Here is a 19,954-nt window from a genome sequence, read left to right on the forward strand (position 1 = left end):
GGCTGTGCCCTGACTTCACTCCACCCGTGAGCTGGGCAGGACAGGCTGATTCTCCTCATTTCACAGATGAGGCAGGGGACAGTCACATATCCTGGGTCCCCTCCAGAGGAGGGGGCAGCATCCTTGCTCTTGGGGGTGATTCTCGTGCCTGAGCCCAGGCCTCTGTCCCATGTCCCTGCAGGAGGCCGGGTCCTGCAGATCCCCCTGGTGCGGGCAGAGGATGCCGGGAGGTACTCGTGCAAGGCCTCCAACGAGGTGGGCGAGGACTGGCTGCACTACGAGCTGTTGGTGCTGAGTGAGTGGCGGGGCCTGCAGGTGGGGATTCCTGGGACTGCAGACACCGTAAGGGCCTTCCTCGGAAGGGGCCGAGGCAAAGTGCACGCAGTCTTGCTGTACTCAGAGGTTGAAACTGGAGTGACAAGCTCGACCTCAAAAAATCATGCAGGACTGGGCGCAGGTTCCAAGTCAGAAGCTTCCTGGCTGTGTGATGTCGAGCAAATCACAACCCTTTCTGTGCCCCCGATTCCTTAGCTGTGTCAGGGGTTGGGAGGGCTTGGAGAGATGGGCATGAGGATCCCAGCCAGCGCCTGACACCAAGTGCCACCCTTGCCTCCACGGCCATCCCCACTCCCAGGGGCCTGTGCTGGCCCCTCAGCCTCCTCTCCCCCACCCCCAGCCCCACCTGTGATCCTGGGCGACACAGAGGAGCTGGTGGAAGAGGTGACAGTCAATGCCAGTAGCACCGTCAGCCTGCAGTGCCCAGCCCTGGGAAACCCCATGCCCACCATCTCGTGGCTCCAGAATGGGCTGCCTTTCTCCCCGAGCCCACGGCTGCAGGTCCTGGAGGACGGGCAAGTCTTGCAGGTCAGGGCAGCCCCTTGCACCGGCTAGGGGCGGTGGCTGCTGAGGCCCAGCACCACTTGTCTGGGAACCAGGGAGGGGTCGTTATCTGAAAATGAGGCTCTTTGCTGGGAACCATGCTGGAGCCCAGCCAAGAATCACCTGTGAGGAGCCATGCTGGGCCAGCACAGGCCTGTGCATGGCATCCAGAGCTTCAGGAGACACCTAGCAAAGGACGCACATGAGTGCGGGACCCAGAGCCCAGCACCGCACAGAGCAGCCTTCCGCGGGATCACCAGCTGGCGCGTGCAGAGCCGTGCCCAGCACTCAGACATCAGGCAGCCCCCTGAGTCACCCCATGTGCAGACACAGAGCTGCAGGGATCCCGGGAGCCCAACACACACAGCACGGCCCTCCACAGGGGTGGGGGAGGCTCTTGTCACATCTGGTTTGCTACAGAGAACCACCCAACACCAACCTCACACGCCCGCTCCTTAGGGCCACACAAGGCCCTGGATGGAGGAGGTTCCAGGTCTCCATGAGCTGCCTGGTGCCTGCTTCCCTGGCATGGGATGGGAGGGAGTCCTCGCAGTCGTTTCTGGGGGGGGTGGTGTCCAAGGGGTCTCAGGCATCTCCCAGGCATGGCTCCCTGCACCCACAGGTTTCCATGGCAGAGGTGGCCGATGCCGCCAGCTACATGTGTGTGGCCGAGAACCAGGCAGGCTCAGCTGAGAAGCTCTTCACCCTCAGGGTTCAAGGTGAGCTGGGCTGAGCAGGCAGCCCCTGTGGGTTCCTTTTCCCTCCCCAGGGGGCACTGCCTTGGGGCTTCCAGTATCCTGGGCTCTGGGTCCTGCAATCAGAGTTCAGGGATCCCAGCCGGGCCCCAGCCACATCCCGAGACAGAGAGCATTTGGGGGGCCCTGATCACCACTGTGCCAACCCCAGGTAGTTTTAAGCAACTTTGAAGGTGGCCAGGGAACAGCTCTTTTGAGGTGTTAACACCACCATTACTGAGCACTTACTGTGTACCTGACACGAGGCTAAGTACTTTCTCTGGGCTGACTCCTTCCAGCAGAGCTAGGTTAGCCCAGCTTTGCAGCTGTGGGAGGAGACTCAGGGAGGTCGCCCTCAGAGAGGAGTGGGGGTGACTCACCGCCCCGGAGCCTCCGCTCCTAACCTCTGCAACTCATGACGCACACCGCACTGCAGTGGCTGTGAGTTCTGTCTCCAGATGGGGGGACAGCTATGGTCTCAGAGATGGAGGAAGATAGTGCTGAGCCCTCAAGGTCATGGGCTCAAACCTGAACTGATATCTTAGCTCTGCCACTGACCAGCTGTGTGGCCTTGGAACAGTGACTCTCCCTCTCTGATCCCCTACCCAGTGTCCTGTGTATGAGAGTCATGGTAAATGGAGGTTTCTGAATTATTTGAAGTTGTGCCGAGGTGAAGCCCCAGGAGCTGGGTGAGGCTCAGGGTTTCTCTTGGGCTCCGTGCTCCCCTGCTGGTGTGATTCTCATGCCTTTCTCTACCGTGGTGGCTGTGGGGATAGTCCCGCCACGAATCGCAGGCCTGGACTTGGAGCAGGTCACTGCCATCCTCAACAGCAGCGTCTCCCTCCCTTGCGACGTCCACGCTCACCCAAATCCCGAGGTCACATGGTACAAGGACAGCCAGGCCCTCTCCCTGGGTGAAGAGGCCTTCCTCCTGCCTGGTGGGTAAACTGAGGCGTCCGGCCCAGCTCTAAGGTTACCTGGGGAGAGAGTTGCTCCCCCGACCTTGGACAGGGCTGTCAGTTGGGCAGGGATTTAGGACTGGGGGCTGGGCTAGAATGCTGATGTGAGGGGCTGGCTCCCCCCGGCAGGCACCCACACGCTGCAGCTGGGGAGAGCACGGCTGTCGGACTCTGGGATGTACACGTGCGAAGCCCTCAATGCTGCCGGCCGAGACCAGAAACTGGTGCAGCTCAGTGTTCTGGGTACGTCCGTGTCTGTCCACGACTCGTACTGTCCCCGCTCCTTCAGTCGCCCCTCAGCCCACACCCCCCGGGGAACATAGCCAGGAGAGGGCCAGGAGGCACAGGGGGAGGCTGGGATGCCCGCACAAATCAGCTCTGAGCGGGGGGAGCAGCGGGATGGGCCCCAAAAGCCTGGCTGGGGAAGGGACCTCCCCAGGCCTTGTGTGGTCGGAGAAGCCTGTTTCACGGTGGAGCCTGTTTCAAGTCTTCAGAATCCTCTTGGGGAAAAGCTGGTCCAAGGCATCTTGAGCAAGGACTCGCTGGAAGGTTCTTTCTAGCCCCTGGGCTGGTCCATCCTCTTGCACGAACACCAGCCAGACACTGCGCCAGGCCTGTGGGCTCACAGCCATGGGGAAGAAGGGCTTCTACACTGATTTGCTGGAGCCGCAGGGGAATGAAGGGGCCCCCGTAGAGGGCTGTAACCCAGCTGGGGTCTGCCTCCTGTCGGAAAAAGCCTGGGTGGGGGCGGGCGTCAGCATCTCCCCCATCTAGGAGGCTGAGGCTCAGAGAGGCAAGAGGCTGTCCCTGGTCACTCAGCGGGTCCTTGGCGTGCTGGCCTGGTTCTCTTCTCCAACTCCCCTGGGTCTGTGCCAGCCCCCAGGGCTGGGTCTGCTGTGTGACCCTGGTGGGTGTCCACTGGCATTTTCCCTGTGGCTGAGTGGGGAGGGCGCAGGGAGAGCTGCAGCACCTCACTCTGCTATCTCTTGCCCCCAGTTCCCCCTGCCTTCAGGCAGGCTCCCAGCGGCCCCCAGGATGCGGTCCTGGTGAGGGTCGGGGACAAAGCTGTCCTGAGCTGCGAGACAGATGCATACCCCGAGCCAACTGTGACCTGGTACAAGGATGGGCAGCCCCTGGTCCTGGTGCAGCGGACCCAGGCTCTGCAGGGTGGGCAGAGGCTGGAGATCCAGGAAGCCCAGGTGAGCAACCCTGGGGGTGCGGGCAGCCATGAGCAGCTGCAGGCAAGTCGCCTCCCAGCCCTGGCGAGCTGCGGGGAGGAAGATGGGCAGGATGTGAGTTGCTGCCTCCTTGGCCTGTGGGACCCCAAACCGAGTTGATTAGCAGCTTCCAGGGTGGAAGATGTGGGCAGAGCTTAGGGCTCTGGAGTCACGTTCCAGACCCAGCCCTGTCACGGCATGAGCCCTTCCTGCCTCAGTTTCCTTAGCATCTAGATGCTTTTATCCGGTCCGCTCTGGCTGACTGTCTGAGACTCCTGGGAGTCTGCCCTGCCCTCCCTCCCTCCTTCCCTGGTGTGGATTAGATGCTCACAGTGTTTGTTGGATGAATGTTTGCTGTTCCCGTGGAAATCCATTCCTGGCCAGGCTCCATCCCCACAGCAAGGGGGACCTCTTCCTGCCAGCTTGGCCCAGGGAGGGAGACCCCCAGAGCCTATGTATTCACTGTTGAGGGGCCCTCCTGCTTCTTGAGGCTCTTGGAAAAGGCCAGAGCGTCCTGATTCCCTTTGGCTCCCCAGTCAGGACCAACATATGCGGGAGGCCCCTGCTCTGGAAGTTTTGGGGGCCTAGATGCTTTTGGGGAGCCCTAGCACCCCGCCTCCAGCTCCAGCACACAACCACTGTGTGCTTTGCCTCTCTCAGGTATCGGATAAAGGTTTATACAGCTGTAAAGTCAGCAACGTGGCTGGGGAGGCCGTGCGGACCTTCACCCTCACTGTCCAGGGTAAGCCAGGGACCAGCCTGGCCAACGTGACCGTGGAACCCCTAGCAACACCCAGGGCTGCCAAGGAGGACAAAGACAATGGCTGGGCAGAGGCAGTGCCGCCAAGTGCTGAGGGCATGATGACTAGAATTTGTGTACATGTCTATATCTATATCTATATCTATATCTATATCTATATCTACATCTCTTTCTTTTTGTAGAGATGGGGTCTCATTATGTTGCCCAGGCTGGTTTCGAACTCCTGGGCTCAAGCAGTCCTCCTGCCTCAGCCTCCCAAAGTGCTGACATTACAGGCATGAGCCACTGCACCCAGCTAATTTCTAGAATTTAAAAGACTAAGGTTAGCAGGCTCCAAATGGAACTCTGCCAGTGACCTGCCTCATGGAGCTTAGTTGAGTCACTTTGTCCCTCGGAGCCTAAGGTTTACCTTCAGTGAGTAAGTCTAAAAGCAGAAGCTGCCTGCCAGGCACAGTGGACCTGCCCGATCCCACGGATCCCATGGACTGCCACGACAGTGTCTATAAAGTGCTGGGCACAGGGCCTGGCACGTGGGCACTAAGATGAAGGAGCCCTATGAGATCAGACACACGGGAGGCCATGTCACCTGCATCTTGATCCCCAGGGGGGCCTGTCCCATCCACCCAAGGATGGAGCACAGATGCTGTTTGATTGGACATGTGGCTCCAGCTGGGGTGAGGAGGAGCCTATTTACGCTGTCCAGGAAACTTGGCCAGATTTGCTGGTGCTCAGATGTGATGTTAGTTAGAATATAGACTTAGCTGTGCCACAAAGAGACCCCAAAATATAGTTGAGTAAATGAGAGAGTTTAACTCTTATTTAAAAGCCCAGAGGTGGGTGTCTAGGCTGGTGGGTAGCTTAGCTCCATGCAATAGTTAAGGGACCCGGGTTCCTTCCCTCCTGTTGATCTTCCATTTCTTAAGTGGTTGTTCTTATGCATATGGTTGAAACTGGGACACGGCATCCCGTCCTGGCCCACAGGAAGCAGAAAAGAGCAGAAGTGGTGGGCAAGCATTTATTTCATGCAGAAGTTGCACCTATCCCTTCTGCGTGTATTCCATTAGTGAGCGCTCAGGCAGCTGGGTGCAGGGGACACTGGGAAATGTAGTTTCTGCTAGAGTGATCGTGGGCTCAGCTAAAACTCTGCTATGCACAGTGGGAAGAACGGGCTGGGGGGACACCAGCCATCTGCCACAGATGCCAAAGCCAGTAGCCTCCCAACCAGGTGAGCGGTAGGCACATGCAACCCTGAGCCATATGCAACACAATCATTGAAAAGGACTGACAAAATGGAGTGCAGGGGCTCATGCCTGTAATCCCAGCACTTTGAAAGGCTGAAGCAGGGTGATCACTTGAGTCCGGGAGTTTGAGATCAGACTGGGCAACACAGTGAGAACTTGAATCTACAAAAAATAAAAAATAAAGTAACAAGGACTGATATCAGGCTTGCTGCTCAAAGCTCCCAGCCGTTTCTGATGGCTACATTAATGAACAGTGGAAAGTGGGGGAATATCTGGTCCTTGAGGGCAAAGGCATTTCATCTTGAGCCTGGTTAACTCTGTTCCACTGGTGGTGGCTGCCTGGGGTGTGTGACTTCATCCTGGAGGAGCAGGAGAGAGTGTTGGGATCGATTAGTGATGTCTGCCCTGGCACAGGTTAAGGACTGTGGGTGAGTGAGCCTCCCATTTACCATCCCTGGGCTAAGTAGACCCCGCTGGAGCTTTGCTTTGTATGCTTTAAAACAGCCAGGCACTGGTTCTATTTACATTTCTGAATAAAACAAAATGGGAACTCCTAACTACCAGGAAGGGCTTCTTAGGCCTCCCTGATCTGCCTGAGGGGAAGGAAATGGGGGAAGAGTCTCAGAATTCTGACAGTCTGGCTTTTCTCCTGCAGTGCCCCCAACATTTGAGAACCCCAAGACAGAGACAGTGAGCCAGGTGGCTGGGAGCCCCCTGGTCCTGACCTGTGATGTGTCCGGGGTCCCTGCACCCACGGTCACTTGGCTGAAGGACAGGATGCCCGTGGGTGAGCACATCTGTCCTTGTCTGTTTCACATAAAGCATTCCTTTCTTTAATAAGATGACAGTGGAAGCGGAGGAAGGAAGTTATTGGTTGTTGATGATCTTGGCAAAACCAGGGACTGGCGGTGCCGTGTTGGCCCTGCCCCCTTTGTGTTTGAGTGAAGCGTTATTTATTGGCCCTTGGAATCCAAACTTAAAGAGCGTCTCCTGTGGGGGTTTGGAAGCTCCTTTGCATCCACGCCCTCAGTCAGCTCCCACAAGGTAGCAGACGTGGGCTCTCCATCGTGCAGGGCGGGCGCTGAGGGCTGTGGAAAGCCCACTGGCTGACACTGGGCTCAGCATTGGCCCCCAGAGCTGCTCCTTGGTGGTGACTCAGCTCTGTCCTAGCTGGGCCATTTGTCAACCCCCATCCCCCATCCAGGCCTCCCCATTCTGGCCACTGCTGTGCCCACTGTTCCTCCGAGTGAGGGCAGAAGCCTCACATGGTCTCCTGGGCCCACTGTGCCTCTCATGCAGGCTCCACGTGGGGCAGAAAGGTCTGAAGGTGCAGCTTGGAGCTGGTCCCTTGTCTGGTGGAAATCCATCCACAGCAGGGGCCGGCACTGCAAGCCACCTCTCCCTGCCCCTCCATGTGCTAAACGTGGCTGTGCTGGCTCCTCGAACCTGCCCCTCTCTCTCAGGAACAGCTTTATTGGGATATAATTCACACACTATGTAATTCACCCACTGAAAACATGCAATTCAGTGATTTGTAGTACAGTCATAGAGTTGTGTGACTATCACCACAATCAAATTTAGAACATTTTTATCACCAAAAGGACACCCCATACCCATTAGCAATCACTCCCCGTTTTCCCCCAATTTCTTCTTCCCCCAGAGCCAGGAAACCACAAATCTGCTTTCTGTCTCTGTGGCCTATTATGGGCATTTCACATCAATGACATCATAGAGTGTGTGGCCTTTTGTGTCTGGCTCCTTCCACTTAGCATGTTTTCAAGTTTCATCCATGTTGTAGCATGGATCAGTACTTCATTCTTTTTTTTTTTTTTTTTTTTTTTTGAGACGGAGTCTTGCTGTGTTACCCAGGCTGGAGTGTAGTGCCACAATCTCGGCTCACTGCAACCTCTGCCTCCCGGGTTCAAGCGATTCTCCTGCCTCTGCCTCCCAAATAGCTGGGATTACAGATGTGCACCACCACGCCCAGCTAACGTTTGTATTTTTAGTAGAGGTAGCGTTCCACCATGTTGGTCAGGCTGGTCTTGAACTCCTGACCTCAGGTGATCCGCCTGCCTTGGCCTCCCACAGTGCTGGGATTATAGGCATGAGCCACCGTGCCCGGCCAGTGCTTCATTATTTTTAAAAATTAAATTTTTCTCTTCATTCCCTTCTGTGGCTGAATATTCCATTGTGTGGCTGTGTCACATTTTGTGCATCCACTGGTCAGCTGATGGGCATTTGGGGTGTCTGCATCTTTTGGCTGAGATGCTCAGTGCTGCTGTGAACCTCTGTGTTCGTGTTTCTGTGTGGACCTGTGTCGTCGCCTCTCTCGGGTCAGGTGGCTGCAGGCCCCGTCCCCCTTTGCGTCCAGCTCTTGGCACATGTGTTCCCTGCCTGGAATACCCACACAGGCTCCCATGGTCACCTCCACTCCCCCCTGGCTGATTCCTGCTCAACATTCACATCTCAGCGGAGGCTCACCACCTCCGGAAGCCCTCCCCCACCCTTCCTGTCCCCCAAGTTCCCCGGCTCCATCAGGGGCTCACAGGGCTTGTCAGCACTGGGTCCCCTTGTTTCATGGCCCCCACCCCTGATACACTGTGAACTCCTTGAGGACAGGGACTGAGCTGCCCTCATCTTGATTCCCAAGCTCCGCGCTGGACATGGGGCAGTTGCTCGTGTCTTTGTGTTGAGAGGCTGGCTGGATCCATGAGGATCTGGGCAAGGAGATCGGCCTGGGCTGGGGCAGTTAGGGATGGCTTTGGGCAGGGGTGTGGCTGGAGAGAATGAAGGGGGAGGCCTGAAGGCCGGGAGTGGGAGGAGCCCGAGCAAAGGCCCAGGGGGAGGCCCCAGGGTGACCTGTGTAGGGTCAGTGAGGGGCTGGTTTGACTTGAGCAGAAACCTTGATAGATGGGGGTAGAGGGGCAGGGCGGGGAGGGAGAGGATGGGAGGTGAGAGCTGGGCCCAAGAGCAAATCCTGGACACTGAAGGGAGAGGGTCCCTTGGGAAGAGCTATCTCAAGTGGAAGAAAATGAGGGAGGTTCTAAGGAACAGAGACTGGGCTGGGGAAGGTGGGGACATGTAAGAAGGAGCCTCTGCCTCTATGGGACTCAGTTTCCTGTGAGCACAAGAAGGGGCTGGGGGATTCAGGGGACCCCTCTGTCCCACAGAGAGCAGCGTGGTGCACGGTGTGGTCTCCCAGGGGGGCCGCCTCCAGCTGAGCCGCCTGCAACTGGCCCAGGCAGGCACCTACACATGCGTGGCTGAGAACACCCAGGCTGAGGCCCGCAAGGACTTCGTGGTAGCAGTGCTGGGTAGGTCTGTGCCTTCAGCCTCCTGTCCCACTCCCATGGCAGCCCCTGCAATCACCCAGGGCCTCACTGCACCCCTGCCTCAGTGGCCCCCCGGATCCGGAGCTCGGGCGCGGCGCAGGAGCACCACGTCTTGGAAGGGCAGGAGGTGCGGCTGGACTGTGAGGCCGATGGGCAGCCGCCGCCGGACGTGGCCTGGCTGAAGGACGGCAGCCCGCTGGGCCAGGACATGGGCCCCCACCTCCGGTAAGACTTGGCCCATGCTCTCCCCAGAGGCGGCAGGGCCCACGTCCCCTTACGCCCCTGCCCTGGGCCCTCCTTCCCTGTGGCAGGTTCTACCTGGACGGTGGCTCCCTGGTGCTAAAAGGCCTGAGGGCCTCGGACGCGGGTGCCTACACGTGCGTGGCCCACAACCCAGCCGGGGAGGACGCCAGACTGCACACGGTGAATGTGCTGGGTGAGGAGCCCAGGGGCATCTGGAGGGTGATGCGTGGGCCTGGGCACGGGAGATAAGGTGACATGTGAGCAAAGCCCGCACTGTGACCTGGGCCACGGGTCTCACTTCCCTGGGCCTCCATGGCCCATCCTCAAACTAGAGGACAATAATGCCAGCCCAGAGTATAGCGGAGATTCGGGAGGTGAGAAGAGAGTCAGGGAGTGGCCGTGTCCCCCATGCAGGGGGCCTCATCCCTCACGAGGGGCCACTGTGGTTGCTGGCGGCAGAAGTGCAGGTGTCCACTTGTGGGATTTCCCTGGGAGGAGCCCGCCTTCCTCCCAAGACCTCCTCACTAGCCCTCTTTTTTCTACCCACCCTCAGTTCCTCCCACCATTGAGCAGGGAGCAGACGGCTCAGGGACCCTGGTGAGCAGGCCTGGGGAGCTGGTGACCATGGTGTGCCCTGTGCGGGGCTCCCCGCCCATCCACGTGAGCTGGCTCAAGGACGGCCTGCCCCTCCCGCTCTCCCAGCGCACCCTCCTCCACGGCTCTGGCCGCACCCTCAGGTAGGGGAGATGGCAGACAGGCGTTGGCTATTCCACTCAGAGTGGACATGTGGGGATTGTCAGCAAATGGGAGGTGCTGGAAGCCAGGACTGGCTGCAACACCCACCCCCCACCCCACAGCGAGTGTGGACTGCGCCCCAGATGCTAATGCTAGGATGGGTCTCAGGGACCCAGGGAAGGGGAGGTGGTCGGGGTAGGAGGAGATGCAAGAGAAGTCAGGTTTCAGGGAAGGAGAGACCAACTGGGCCACAGGAGACGAGGCCTGAGGACGGACCGTTGGCTTTGGTGCTGTGGCTGTCACTGGGGACTGGGCAAGAGCAGCTCAGGAGGAGTGGCTGGGGCGAGGGGCTGAGAGAAAGTGGGAGGACAGAGAGTGAAGCCAGTGAGCTGAGATGACTCCAGTGAGCTCTGAGGGCAAAGAGGGCTGCATAGAAGAAGGGGAGCCAAGCTGTCCATGTGGGACGTGGAGCTTCCCGAATTTGCGAGGCAGGAGGTCTGGCTCCAGAATGAGATTGGTTGGAGCAGGCAGCAGGGGTGGAGGCAGCTGGAGGCTTTATCCTGGGGGCACCGGGAACCCAGGTAAAGAGTTTAAGCAGGCTGGGCGCGGTGGCTCACGCCTGTAATCCCAGCACTTTGGGAGTCCAAGGCGGGCAGATCACAAGGTCATGAGATCAAGACCATCCTGGCTAACGCAGTGAAACCCTGTCTCTACTAAAAATATAAAAAATTAGCTGGGCCTGGTGGTGGGCGCCTGTAGTCCCAGCTACTGGGGAGGCTGAGGCAGGAGAATGGCATGGACCCGGGAGGCGGAGCTTGCAGTGAGCTGAGATCGCGTCACTGCACTCCAGCCTGGGCAACAGAGCGAGACACCATCACACCATCTCAAAAAAAAAAAAAAAAAAAAAAAAGAGAGTTTAAGCAAAGGCTGGGCTCAGTCACTCCGTCCGCTCTGGCCAGCAAGCTCTTGGGAGACAAAGGATGGAAAAGGGAGGAAGTCTTTCCACACAGCCAGCTTCTCCTGTCTGTCTCCCTCTCTCTTCCTCTCTTTCTCTCTCTGCCTTTCTCTTCTCTCCTCCCTCTCCTTTTGGGGGATTCAGGATTTCCCAGGTGCAATTGGCAGACGCCGGCATCTTCACCTGTGTGGCCGCAAGCCCAGCTGGCGTGGCGGACAGGAACTTCACCTTGCAGGTGCAGGGTATGGAGCAGGGGGTGGGGCAAGGGGGTCTCTGGCCTTGGTGGGTGAGAAGCAAGGCCCTTGGCCCCCTTGCCCATCTGGGTGGAACCAAGGATGGGCCCTGGGGGTGTCAAGGAGAGCGGACACTGCGGCTCAGTCTCTGACTCACTGGATTGCTCGTTCGCACCTCACAAGTAGCTGTGGGCACTCTGATATGCCCAGGATAGGTGGGGGCAGAGAGGCAGGAAGCAGCTCTGTAAAGAGACAATCACAATTCCAGGGAACTAGTGACACCGGGGGGTGGAGAGGATGGAGAGGATGCTGTGGGAGCACGGAGGAAGGCAGCTCACCTGGCCTTGGGGGACCAGGGCGGCTTCCTGGAGGAGGTGATGTCTAAGCTGAGTACTGGAGATGAGAGTCCTGGAATAAAATGGCTCCTGCCCACCTTTCTGCCCTCCACAGTGCCCCCTGTCCTGGAGCCGGTGGAGTTCCAGAATGACGTGGTGGTGGTTCATGGCTCCCCAGTGGAACTCCCGTGCGAGGCCCGGGGTGTTCCCCTGCCTCTCGTCTCATGGATGAAGGACGGGGAGCCCTTGTTGTCCCAGAGCCTTGAGCAGGGGCCCAGCCTGCAGCTGGAGGCAGTGGGAGCTGGTGACTCAGGGACCTACTCCTGTGTGGCCGTGAGCGAGGCGGGGGAAGCCAGGAGGCATTTCCAGCTGACCGTCATGGGTGGGTCCTCTAGCATCTAGGCAGCTTCTCTGGGCTCGGGGTAGAGGGTGGGACTCTGGGGGCAATGGGAAGGACAGTGAGGGAGGTGAGTCCCCTGGAGACCTGGGACTGCCACCTGGGAGCAGAACTCAGGGAACTTGGTTCTGGCTGGGATGCCTCTCTCGCCTTCCTTGCCTGCGGGGAGTGGGTGGCTGGGCTTTGATTCTCCCAGGGCTGTGCTCCTGGTTTCTTTCCACCAAACCTTGGTGGCAGATGCAAGAACAAGAGCCACCAAAATGTGGGAGCAGAGCCTCCGGACTCAGCACAGCGTTTTCAAGTGCGGTACCGTCCTGGAAACGTGTGTCAATTGTGTGTTCCCCTCCATGGTGGCTTGCAGAGCCCCCTCACATTGAGGACTCAGGCCAGCCTACAGAGCTGTCGCTGACCCCCGGCGCCCCCATGGAGCTCCTCTGTGATGCCCAGGGCACCCCCCAGCCCAACATCACCTGGCATAAGGACGGGCAGGCCCTGACCAGGCTGGCGAACAGCATTAGAGCCACACGGGTGCTTCGGGTAGAGAGTGTGCAGGTACCAGTGCTGCTGCCATGGGGCGAGGCTGGGGGTTGGGGTAGAGGGGAGGGACTGCAGGTTCCCCAGACCCAGTGGGCAGTTGGCAAGGTTTGGCTGAAGCTCCTCCTCTGTGTGGGGTGCAAGGGTGTGGAGGTGACCCACCTAGGCCGTGTGCTTGGGAGCTCCCAGCAGGGTCAGGGCCCAGGCTGATGCCAAAACCAGGTGACCCCATCTAGGCCAGAGGAGGGCTGGTGCAGTTAAGGGGGACTTCTGGGAAGAGGCATCACACCAGCCCTAAAGCAACAGTGAGATGGAGGGAGAGGGCGTGGGTTGGCTGGGAGGTGGATGGCAGACCTTGCAGGGCTGAGTTTGAATCCTGGGTCCCTCGTTGCATGAGAAAGAAACCAGATCAGGAGGCAGGCAGAGAGAGGCCAGGGGCAGCTGCTCAACCCGCTCCATCCCCAGGTTAGGGATGCCGGGCTGTACACTTGTCTGGCTGAAAGCCCTGCAGGTGCAATTGAGAAGAGCTTCCGGGTCAGGGTTCAAGGTAGGTGGTGGGGGTGGGGTGGGGTGGGGGCAGGGCCGGGAGGCAGGACGGGCTCGTGGCAGGGGTGAGTCTCCCTCTCATATCCTCTTGTGCCACCCCCTTCCCAGCCCCTCCAAACATTGTTGGGCCCCGAGGCCCCCGCTTTGTGGTCGGCCTGGCCCCGGGGCAGCTGGTCCTGGAGTGTTCGGTGGAGGCAGAGCCAGCGCCCAAGATCACGTGGCACCGAGACGGCATAGTGCTGCAGGTGGGCGCCAGGCGGGGCCCCAGGGTGCTGCCTTCTGTCCCTCTCAGGCCTCAGACCTGACCTGGCCGGATCCAAGATCCAGAGCGGGTGCCAAGGGCCCGCTCTGAGCTGCACTTTGCACCCCGTTCCCCGGGTGTCGTACCCCCCCCATTGTCATTGTCACTCCCATTTTATGGATGGGGACACCGAGGCAAGGCTCAGGTCACTCAGGGCTTCCGAGGCCCACCCAGTATTCTCCCCCTGGCTCCTTCAAGCTATGCTTAGCAGCTGTGTGGCCTGGGCCGGTGACCAAGGCTCTCTGTGCCCACCCCTCAAATGGGATCAGTTTGCGGCTGTGGATTCAGGGTTGTGGGTGTTCTGACAGGAACTCCAGGGACAGGGGATGCATTTCCTCCCAGAGGGGTGCATTTCCTTAGAGGGTCCTCGGCGGGGCACAGTCAGGGCCTGCGGTCAGCCTGGAAGGACAGAGCCACTGTCCAGCTTCACCAGTTCCTCAGTCTTCCACTTCTGCTGCCGGGTGGCCTGGCGCAGCTGGGCACTGATAAGGGTCTCTCCACTCTGGCGGGGCTCTGCAGGAGGATGCCCACACACAGTTCCCGCAGCGGGGCAGGTTCCTCCAGCTGCAGGCCCTGAGCACGGCTGACAGCGGCGACTACAGCTGCACAGCCCGCAACGCTGCAGGCAGCACCAGCGTGGCCTTCCGCGTGGAGATCCATAGTGAGTAGGGCCCGCCCACCCCACCCTGCCCACCCCCTTAGAGCCACAGCTCCCAGCACCACTCCCTCTGTGCCCCTCCCCAGCGGTGCCCAGCATCCGGTCAGGACCACCTGCAGTGAACGTCTCAGTGAACCAGACAGCCCTGCTGCCCTGCCAGGCTGATGGCGTGCCCGCACCCCTCGTGAGCTGGCGGAAGGACGGGGTCCCCCTGGATCCCAGGAGCCCCAGGTGGGAGAGGGAAGGGGTGGGCCTTGGGGAGGCTCTCAGGTGCCACTTTGTGGGTTCCAAATCAAACCCACTTGGGCAATTGGAGCAGAAAAGTGACTTTATCATCAGGACGTGGGGTGTCTCAGAACACAAGGACAGGCCCACCACTCATGAAGGTCTCTTGCTTATTTAACTTGATCAGAAGCCTTGATAGATGGGGCGGAGTAGAGGGGCATGAATGGGTCTCAAGAGATCTGATGGTTTTAAAGCTTCTCTCAGCTTCTCTCTGTGTGGGCTTCATCTCTTTCTCTCTCTTACCTTCTTCCTCGGTGAACATGGGAGAAATACACCCCGACAACCCCATGGCCCCCAGCCCCAGGTTTACAGCTCCTCAGCTCACTAGCAAGTTGTCTGTGAATCCCAACTCTAAATTCCCAGGGCACAGAATGCCATTAGCCCAGCCTGAGTAATATGTCCATCCCCCATCCAATCAACTGTGGCCAGGGGCGGGATTGCATGGTACAGACATGGCCCTTGGGAAGGGCATTTTTCAGATCTAGGGGCTGCTCTCAGGAAGAGCAGGGTGCTGCGCCTTCTGCGTCTCAGGAGAGGTCAGGCCCAGGAGAGTGTTGGAGATGCCCAAAGCAGCCCTTCTCTCCATCTTTCCAATGTTGGCTTGGGCTGTGGGGAGCTGCTCATGGCTCTGACCCCCTGACCTTGGCCTCATAGATGCAAGACTCTGACCTCCAAAGTTAGCATCTGTATTAGTCCATTTTCACGTTGCTGATAAAGACATACCTGAGACTGGGCAATTTACAAAAGAAAGAGGCTTATTGGACTTGCAGTTCCACATGGCTGGGGAGGCCTCACAATCGTGGTGGAAGGAAAGGAGGAACAAGTTACATCTTATGTGGATGGCAGCGGGCAAAGAGAGAACTTGTGCAGAGAAACTTGCGTTTTTAAAACCATCAGATCTCGTGCGACCCGTTTACTATCACGAGAACAGCACGGGAAAGACCCGCCCCCCAATTCAATCATCTCCCACCAGGTCCCTCCCACAACATGTGGGAATTATGGGAGCTACAAGATGAGATTTGGGTGGAGACACAGAGACAAACCATATCAGCATCCTCTCCCTGGGAAAGTGGGGGCAGAGGGAAGGGTCTTGCTAGAGACAGCTGTGCTCCAGACCCCACTGGCTTGCTCATCTCCAGGGCAACCCCCCGTCCATTCTAGGTTCGAAATTCTGCCTGAGGGTTCCCTGAGAATCCAGCCAGTCCTTGCCCAGGACGCCGGCCGCTACCTCTGCCTGGCATCCAACTCTGCTGGCTCCGATCGTCAAGGCCGTGACCTATGGGTCTTTGGTAGGTGGCCTGGGGAAGGCCTTCAGTGTTCAGTCCCTGTCAGGGTCCAGTCCTGCTTAGTTTCTGAGTCACCCCAGCTGTCAGGAGCCAAGACCCAATGGTCTTCAAATGTTTTTGACCATGAAGCCCATTAGTAAAAAGTTGTGATCATGCACACTCAAAGGACATGTATTTTAGTGCATATGTTATGTAACAGAACAGCGATTCAATTAAGTAAGAAACCATGCACAAAAGGTAAAACAAGTCTGAGAGGCCAAAGCAGGAGCATCACTTGATCCCAGGAGTTTGAGACCAACCTGGGCAACATACTGAGACCCGATCTCTACAAAAAAAAAAAAAAAAATGTTTCAATTAGCCAAGCATGGTGGCACATGCCTGTAGTCCCAGCTACTTGGGAGGCTGAGGTGGGAGGATCACTTGAGCCCAGGAGTTTCAGGCTATAGTGAGCCATGATTACACCACTGCACTCCAGCCTGGGTGACAGAGTGAGACTCCGTCTACAAAAAAAAAAAAAAAGTAAAACGTGAAAGGATAAAATTCAAAATCACTAGAATCAGGTGCCCCAATCTCCTCCCCTCCAACAGATCAGCTTGTGTGAGGTTGCTCTGGCGGTCCCTGGCCTCAGGTGGGGGCTGATGGGAGTGGAGGCCTGGAGGCCTCAGTCAAGGCAAGGCAGTGAGGGGGTGCCGGGCTCAGGGATGGGGAAAGCCCAAAACACCTTGCTGGAAGCGCTGTCTCGGGACTTTCCCCTGCCCTCTCCCTCTGTGCTCCCTCAGGGATGGGTGGAAGACAGTAGGCAGTGGCTTTGCCCCTGGGCACAGCCTCAGAGAGCCCCCAGCCCCTGAGCCCCCTGCACCTGTCTCCTGACCACTGCGCTCTCCCCAGAGCCTCCAGCCATCACCTCCAGACCCTCCAACCTGACCCTGACCGCCCACACCCCAGCCTCGCTGCCCTGCGAGGCCAGCGGCTCCCCTAAGCCCCTGGTGGTCTGGTGGAAGGACGGACAGAAGCTGGACTTCCGCCTGCAGCAGGGCACCTACCGGTAACGAGCTGGACCTTGTGGTGACTTCCTGAGATGCACGGGGCGGGGAGGCACTCTCATCTCACGGGGGCATGGGGCAGGGACGGGGCGGGGTGTGCTCACGTCTCACTGGAGTCAGGACTAGAACTTGTGTCTCAACTTTGAGGATCAGAGAGTCTTCACACTGAGATAGGGGTGAGGGCACTGGGGACATACAGCTAAGCAGAGACCTCTGGCTTTATTTATATCTACCAGAGTCACTCTTTTTCTAAAAACAAAACATGAACTGGGCGTGGTAGCTCACACCTGTAATCCCAGCACTTTGGGAGGCTGAGGTGGGAGGATTGCTTGAGGCCAGGAGTTCAAGACCAGACTGGGCAACATAGTGAGACCTCATCTTTACAAAAAATTTAAAATTAGCAGAGTATGGTGGTGGGTGTCTGTGGTCCCAGCTACCTGGGAGGCTGAGATGGGAGGATCCCCTGAGCCTGGGAGGTTGAGGCTGCAGTGAGCTGTGATTGTGCCACTGCACTCCAGCCTGGGCAACAGAACGAGACTGTCTCAAAAAAAAAAAAAAAAAAAAGAATGTCAATTTTTAAAAATTGGAAAACCAATGTAACAAGCCTAAACTTAGTGAAAATGAAATCAGTAACTAAGACTCTGAGCCACTTTAAAGTGGTTGTTCTTACAGAAGTTATCCTAGATGGTTACTATAACAAATGTGCAGGGTTACAGAGAAACAGGGATGAAAACGAAAATCACTGACAAATCCACTAGCTAGACCTTTGGGGTAGAAACTTCTAGAAGACATTTCTAGAGTCAGGGCTGGAGGTCAGATACAGGAAGGGGAAATGGGCGTGAGATCCCCACAGCCAGAAAGCCATGGCTGGTCTCTGTCGGCCCAGCAGCCACTTGGCCGTCCGTCTGTCCACCCCAGGCTCCTGCCCTCCAATGCCCTGCTCCTCATGGCCCCCGGCCCCCAGGACTCAGCCCAGTTTGAGTGCGTGGTGAGCAACGAGGTAGGCGAGGCTCGCAGGCTCTACCAGGTGACCGTCCATGGTGAGTCAGGGCAGAGGTGGAGGGGGACACCTGGGGGCAGCGCCTTCCCGCTCTTGGGTGCTCTCCCTGCCTGCAAGGAATTGTGTGGCTTTTTCCTGCGCTGCCCTGGACACCTCCTCCAGGAAGGCCTCTGAGATCCTGCTGGGCCACACTGACATAACCCCAGCTCTGGCACAGTTCCTGGCACACGGGAGCTCACAGGAGAGGCCCCTCCCAAATCCAGAATGTTCTAAACTCAAATCTGACCTTGTCATCACCCCCGTTAAAAATCCCTCCCTCCACAGCTGCCTGCTGCCCTCAGGATAGAATGCAACAATTCAGCTGGGCACACCAGGTCCTGTGCCAGATTCAGCTCACACCAGACCTGCCTCATTCCAGGGTCTAATCAAGCTGCTCAGCTTTTTGTTCCTTGCCTCAAGGGCTTTGCACACGCTGTTCCCTTTGCTGGGAACACTCTTCCCTCACTCAGCAAACACCTGCTTTCCCTTCAGATCACAGGTTAAATGCCACTTCCCCTGGAGGTCTCCTCTGGCCTCCCCTACTCCAAGTGGAAAACCCACGATAACCCCCTGTGAAGCTACTAGGCGAGGGTCTCTATAGAAAGCTGTATCCCATTGGGTGCAGTGGCACGTGCCTATGGTCCCAGCTACTCAGGAGGCTGAGACAGTAAGATCGCTTGAGACCAGGGAGTCCTGGGCTATAGTGCACTATGCTGATTGGCTGTTCGCACTAAGTTCAGCATCAATATGGTGACCTCCCGGGAGCGGGGGACCACCAGGCTGCCTAAGGAAGGGTGAACCTACCCAGGTCAGAAACAGAGCAGATCGAGACTCTCATGTTGATCAGCAATATGATCACACTTGTGATTAGCCACTGCATTCCAGCCTGGGCAACATATTGAGACCCCATCTCTGAAAAAATACACTTTTTTTTTTTAAAGAATAAAAACTATAGCCCCGTGCCCAGAAGGATTTGCTGAGTGAGCAAATGTGACTTCTCCCTCTGTTGCCCCACCTCCCTCCTTGGCCCTTTGTCGCTAACATCACCTTGTGTACTAGCTTTACTCCCCGGCCCCATGGCCGTGAGTGCCCCGTGCGCGCTGGCAGGGCCTCAAACCTTGTCTTGGGTTTCAGTGCCTCCCACCATTGCCGATGACCAGACAGACTTCACCGTGACCATGATGGCACCCGTGGTCCTCACGTGTCACAGCACGGGTATACCAGCTCCGACCGTGTCCTGGAGCAAGGCAGGTGCCCAGCTAGGAGCTCGGGGGAGTGGCTATCGTGTCTCACCATCGGGTAAGTAAGGGTAAGCCACAGAGAGAGGCAGCTGAGGGGAGACTGGGAGAGCAGGCAGAGGGAGTGAAAGAAGGTCACATGGCAGAACAGGATGGAACAATCTGGCCTGGCTCTGCCTCTCCTGGCTGTGTGACCTGGGAGGACCCTCTCGCCCCCTCTGAGCTCCATATTCTCCTGCATGCTCTGCAGTGTTGAGACCCATCAGTGGTTCCCCAAGCCCTCTGGCATACAAGTGCTATTTCATGGCAAAATAAGAAAAATAACAGCTCCCTGGGAGTTTTTGTAAACCTGGCTTAATCCCATCAGAAAGATCCTCCTTTATTCTGAAGTTATCTTTTGGTGTTGAAACTTCCTTTTCTTGATGATTTTAAGATAATAGTACATGGTGATTTTTTTTTAAGATGGAGTCTCGCTCTGTTGCCCAGGCTGGAGTGCAATGGCGCTATCTCCGCTCACTGCAGCCTCCACCTCCCAGGTTCAGGGGATTCTCCTGGCTCAGCTTCCCAGGTAGCTGAGATTACAGGCAACTGCCATCATGCCTAGCTGATTTTTGTATTTTTGTAGAGATGGGGTTTCACTATGTTGGCCAGGCTGGTCTTGAACTCCTCACCTCAGGTGATCTGCCCTTCTCAGCCTCCCAAAGTGCTGGAATTACAGGTATGAAGCCACCATGCCCGGCCTAACATGGTGACTTTTTAAACGTCTTTGCTTGTCAAAATAAAACGTTGGAAGCTTTATGGAGAGTCTCCAAATTTGTTTGTTAGTTGGTTAGCGAAATACTAAAGTCTAGCAATCACTAGCCAAACCTGTGATTTTCAAACTCTTCTGAAGCAATAGAACTTCCTTCCAGGCCAGGCACAGGGACTCACGCCTGCAATTCCAGCACTTTGGGAGGCTGAGGCAGGAGGATTGTTTGAAGCCTGGAGTCTGAGACCAGCCTGGG

General features: G+C 57.4%; 1 protein-coding gene across 6 annotated transcripts in view; it reads left to right on the top strand.

Moving 5' to 3' along the window:
* The window catches only part of HMCN2 (hemicentin 2), a 169,802-nt gene that overhangs the window by 118,235 nt on the left and 31,613 nt on the right, over window positions 1–19,954 (top strand). For all 6 annotated transcript variants that reach the window (XR_004031451.1, XM_030818033.1, XM_030818036.1 and 3 more), the window contains 23 exons: window positions 182–295; window positions 677–864; window positions 1,502–1,598; window positions 2,390–2,551; window positions 2,702–2,815; window positions 3,569–3,771; window positions 4,450–4,531; window positions 6,446–6,577; window positions 8,961–9,104; window positions 9,188–9,347; window positions 9,434–9,558; window positions 9,919–10,102; window positions 11,200–11,297; window positions 11,739–12,005; window positions 12,382–12,572; window positions 13,020–13,101; window positions 13,209–13,345; window positions 13,921–14,062; window positions 14,146–14,290; window positions 15,506–15,633; window positions 16,519–16,675; window positions 17,592–17,713; window positions 18,847–19,011. Coding sequence is in view for 5 of the 6 variants with exons in the window: in XM_030818033.1 (XP_030673893.1) it covers window positions 182–295; window positions 677–864; window positions 1,502–1,598; window positions 2,390–2,551; window positions 2,702–2,815; window positions 3,569–3,771; window positions 4,450–4,531; window positions 6,446–6,577; window positions 8,961–9,104; window positions 9,188–9,347; window positions 9,434–9,558; window positions 9,919–10,102; window positions 11,200–11,297; window positions 11,739–12,005; window positions 12,382–12,572; window positions 13,020–13,101; window positions 13,209–13,345; window positions 13,921–14,062; window positions 14,146–14,290; window positions 15,506–15,633; window positions 16,519–16,675; window positions 17,592–17,713; window positions 18,847–19,011 (3,339 nt within the window). In the remaining variant the exon portion in view is untranslated. The remainder of the gene's footprint in view (window positions 1–181; window positions 296–676; window positions 865–1,501; window positions 1,599–2,389; window positions 2,552–2,701; window positions 2,816–3,568; window positions 3,772–4,449; window positions 4,532–6,445; window positions 6,578–8,960; window positions 9,105–9,187; window positions 9,348–9,433; window positions 9,559–9,918; window positions 10,103–11,199; window positions 11,298–11,738; window positions 12,006–12,381; window positions 12,573–13,019; window positions 13,102–13,208; window positions 13,346–13,920; window positions 14,063–14,145; window positions 14,291–15,505; window positions 15,634–16,518; window positions 16,676–17,591; window positions 17,714–18,846; window positions 19,012–19,954) is intronic.

The sequence above is a fragment of the Nomascus leucogenys genome, chromosome 8 (genome assembly GCF_006542625.1).
Source record: "Nomascus leucogenys isolate Asia chromosome 8, Asia_NLE_v1, whole genome shotgun sequence".
NCBI classification, from domain to species: Eukaryota; Metazoa; Chordata; class Mammalia; order Primates; family Hylobatidae; genus Nomascus; species Nomascus leucogenys.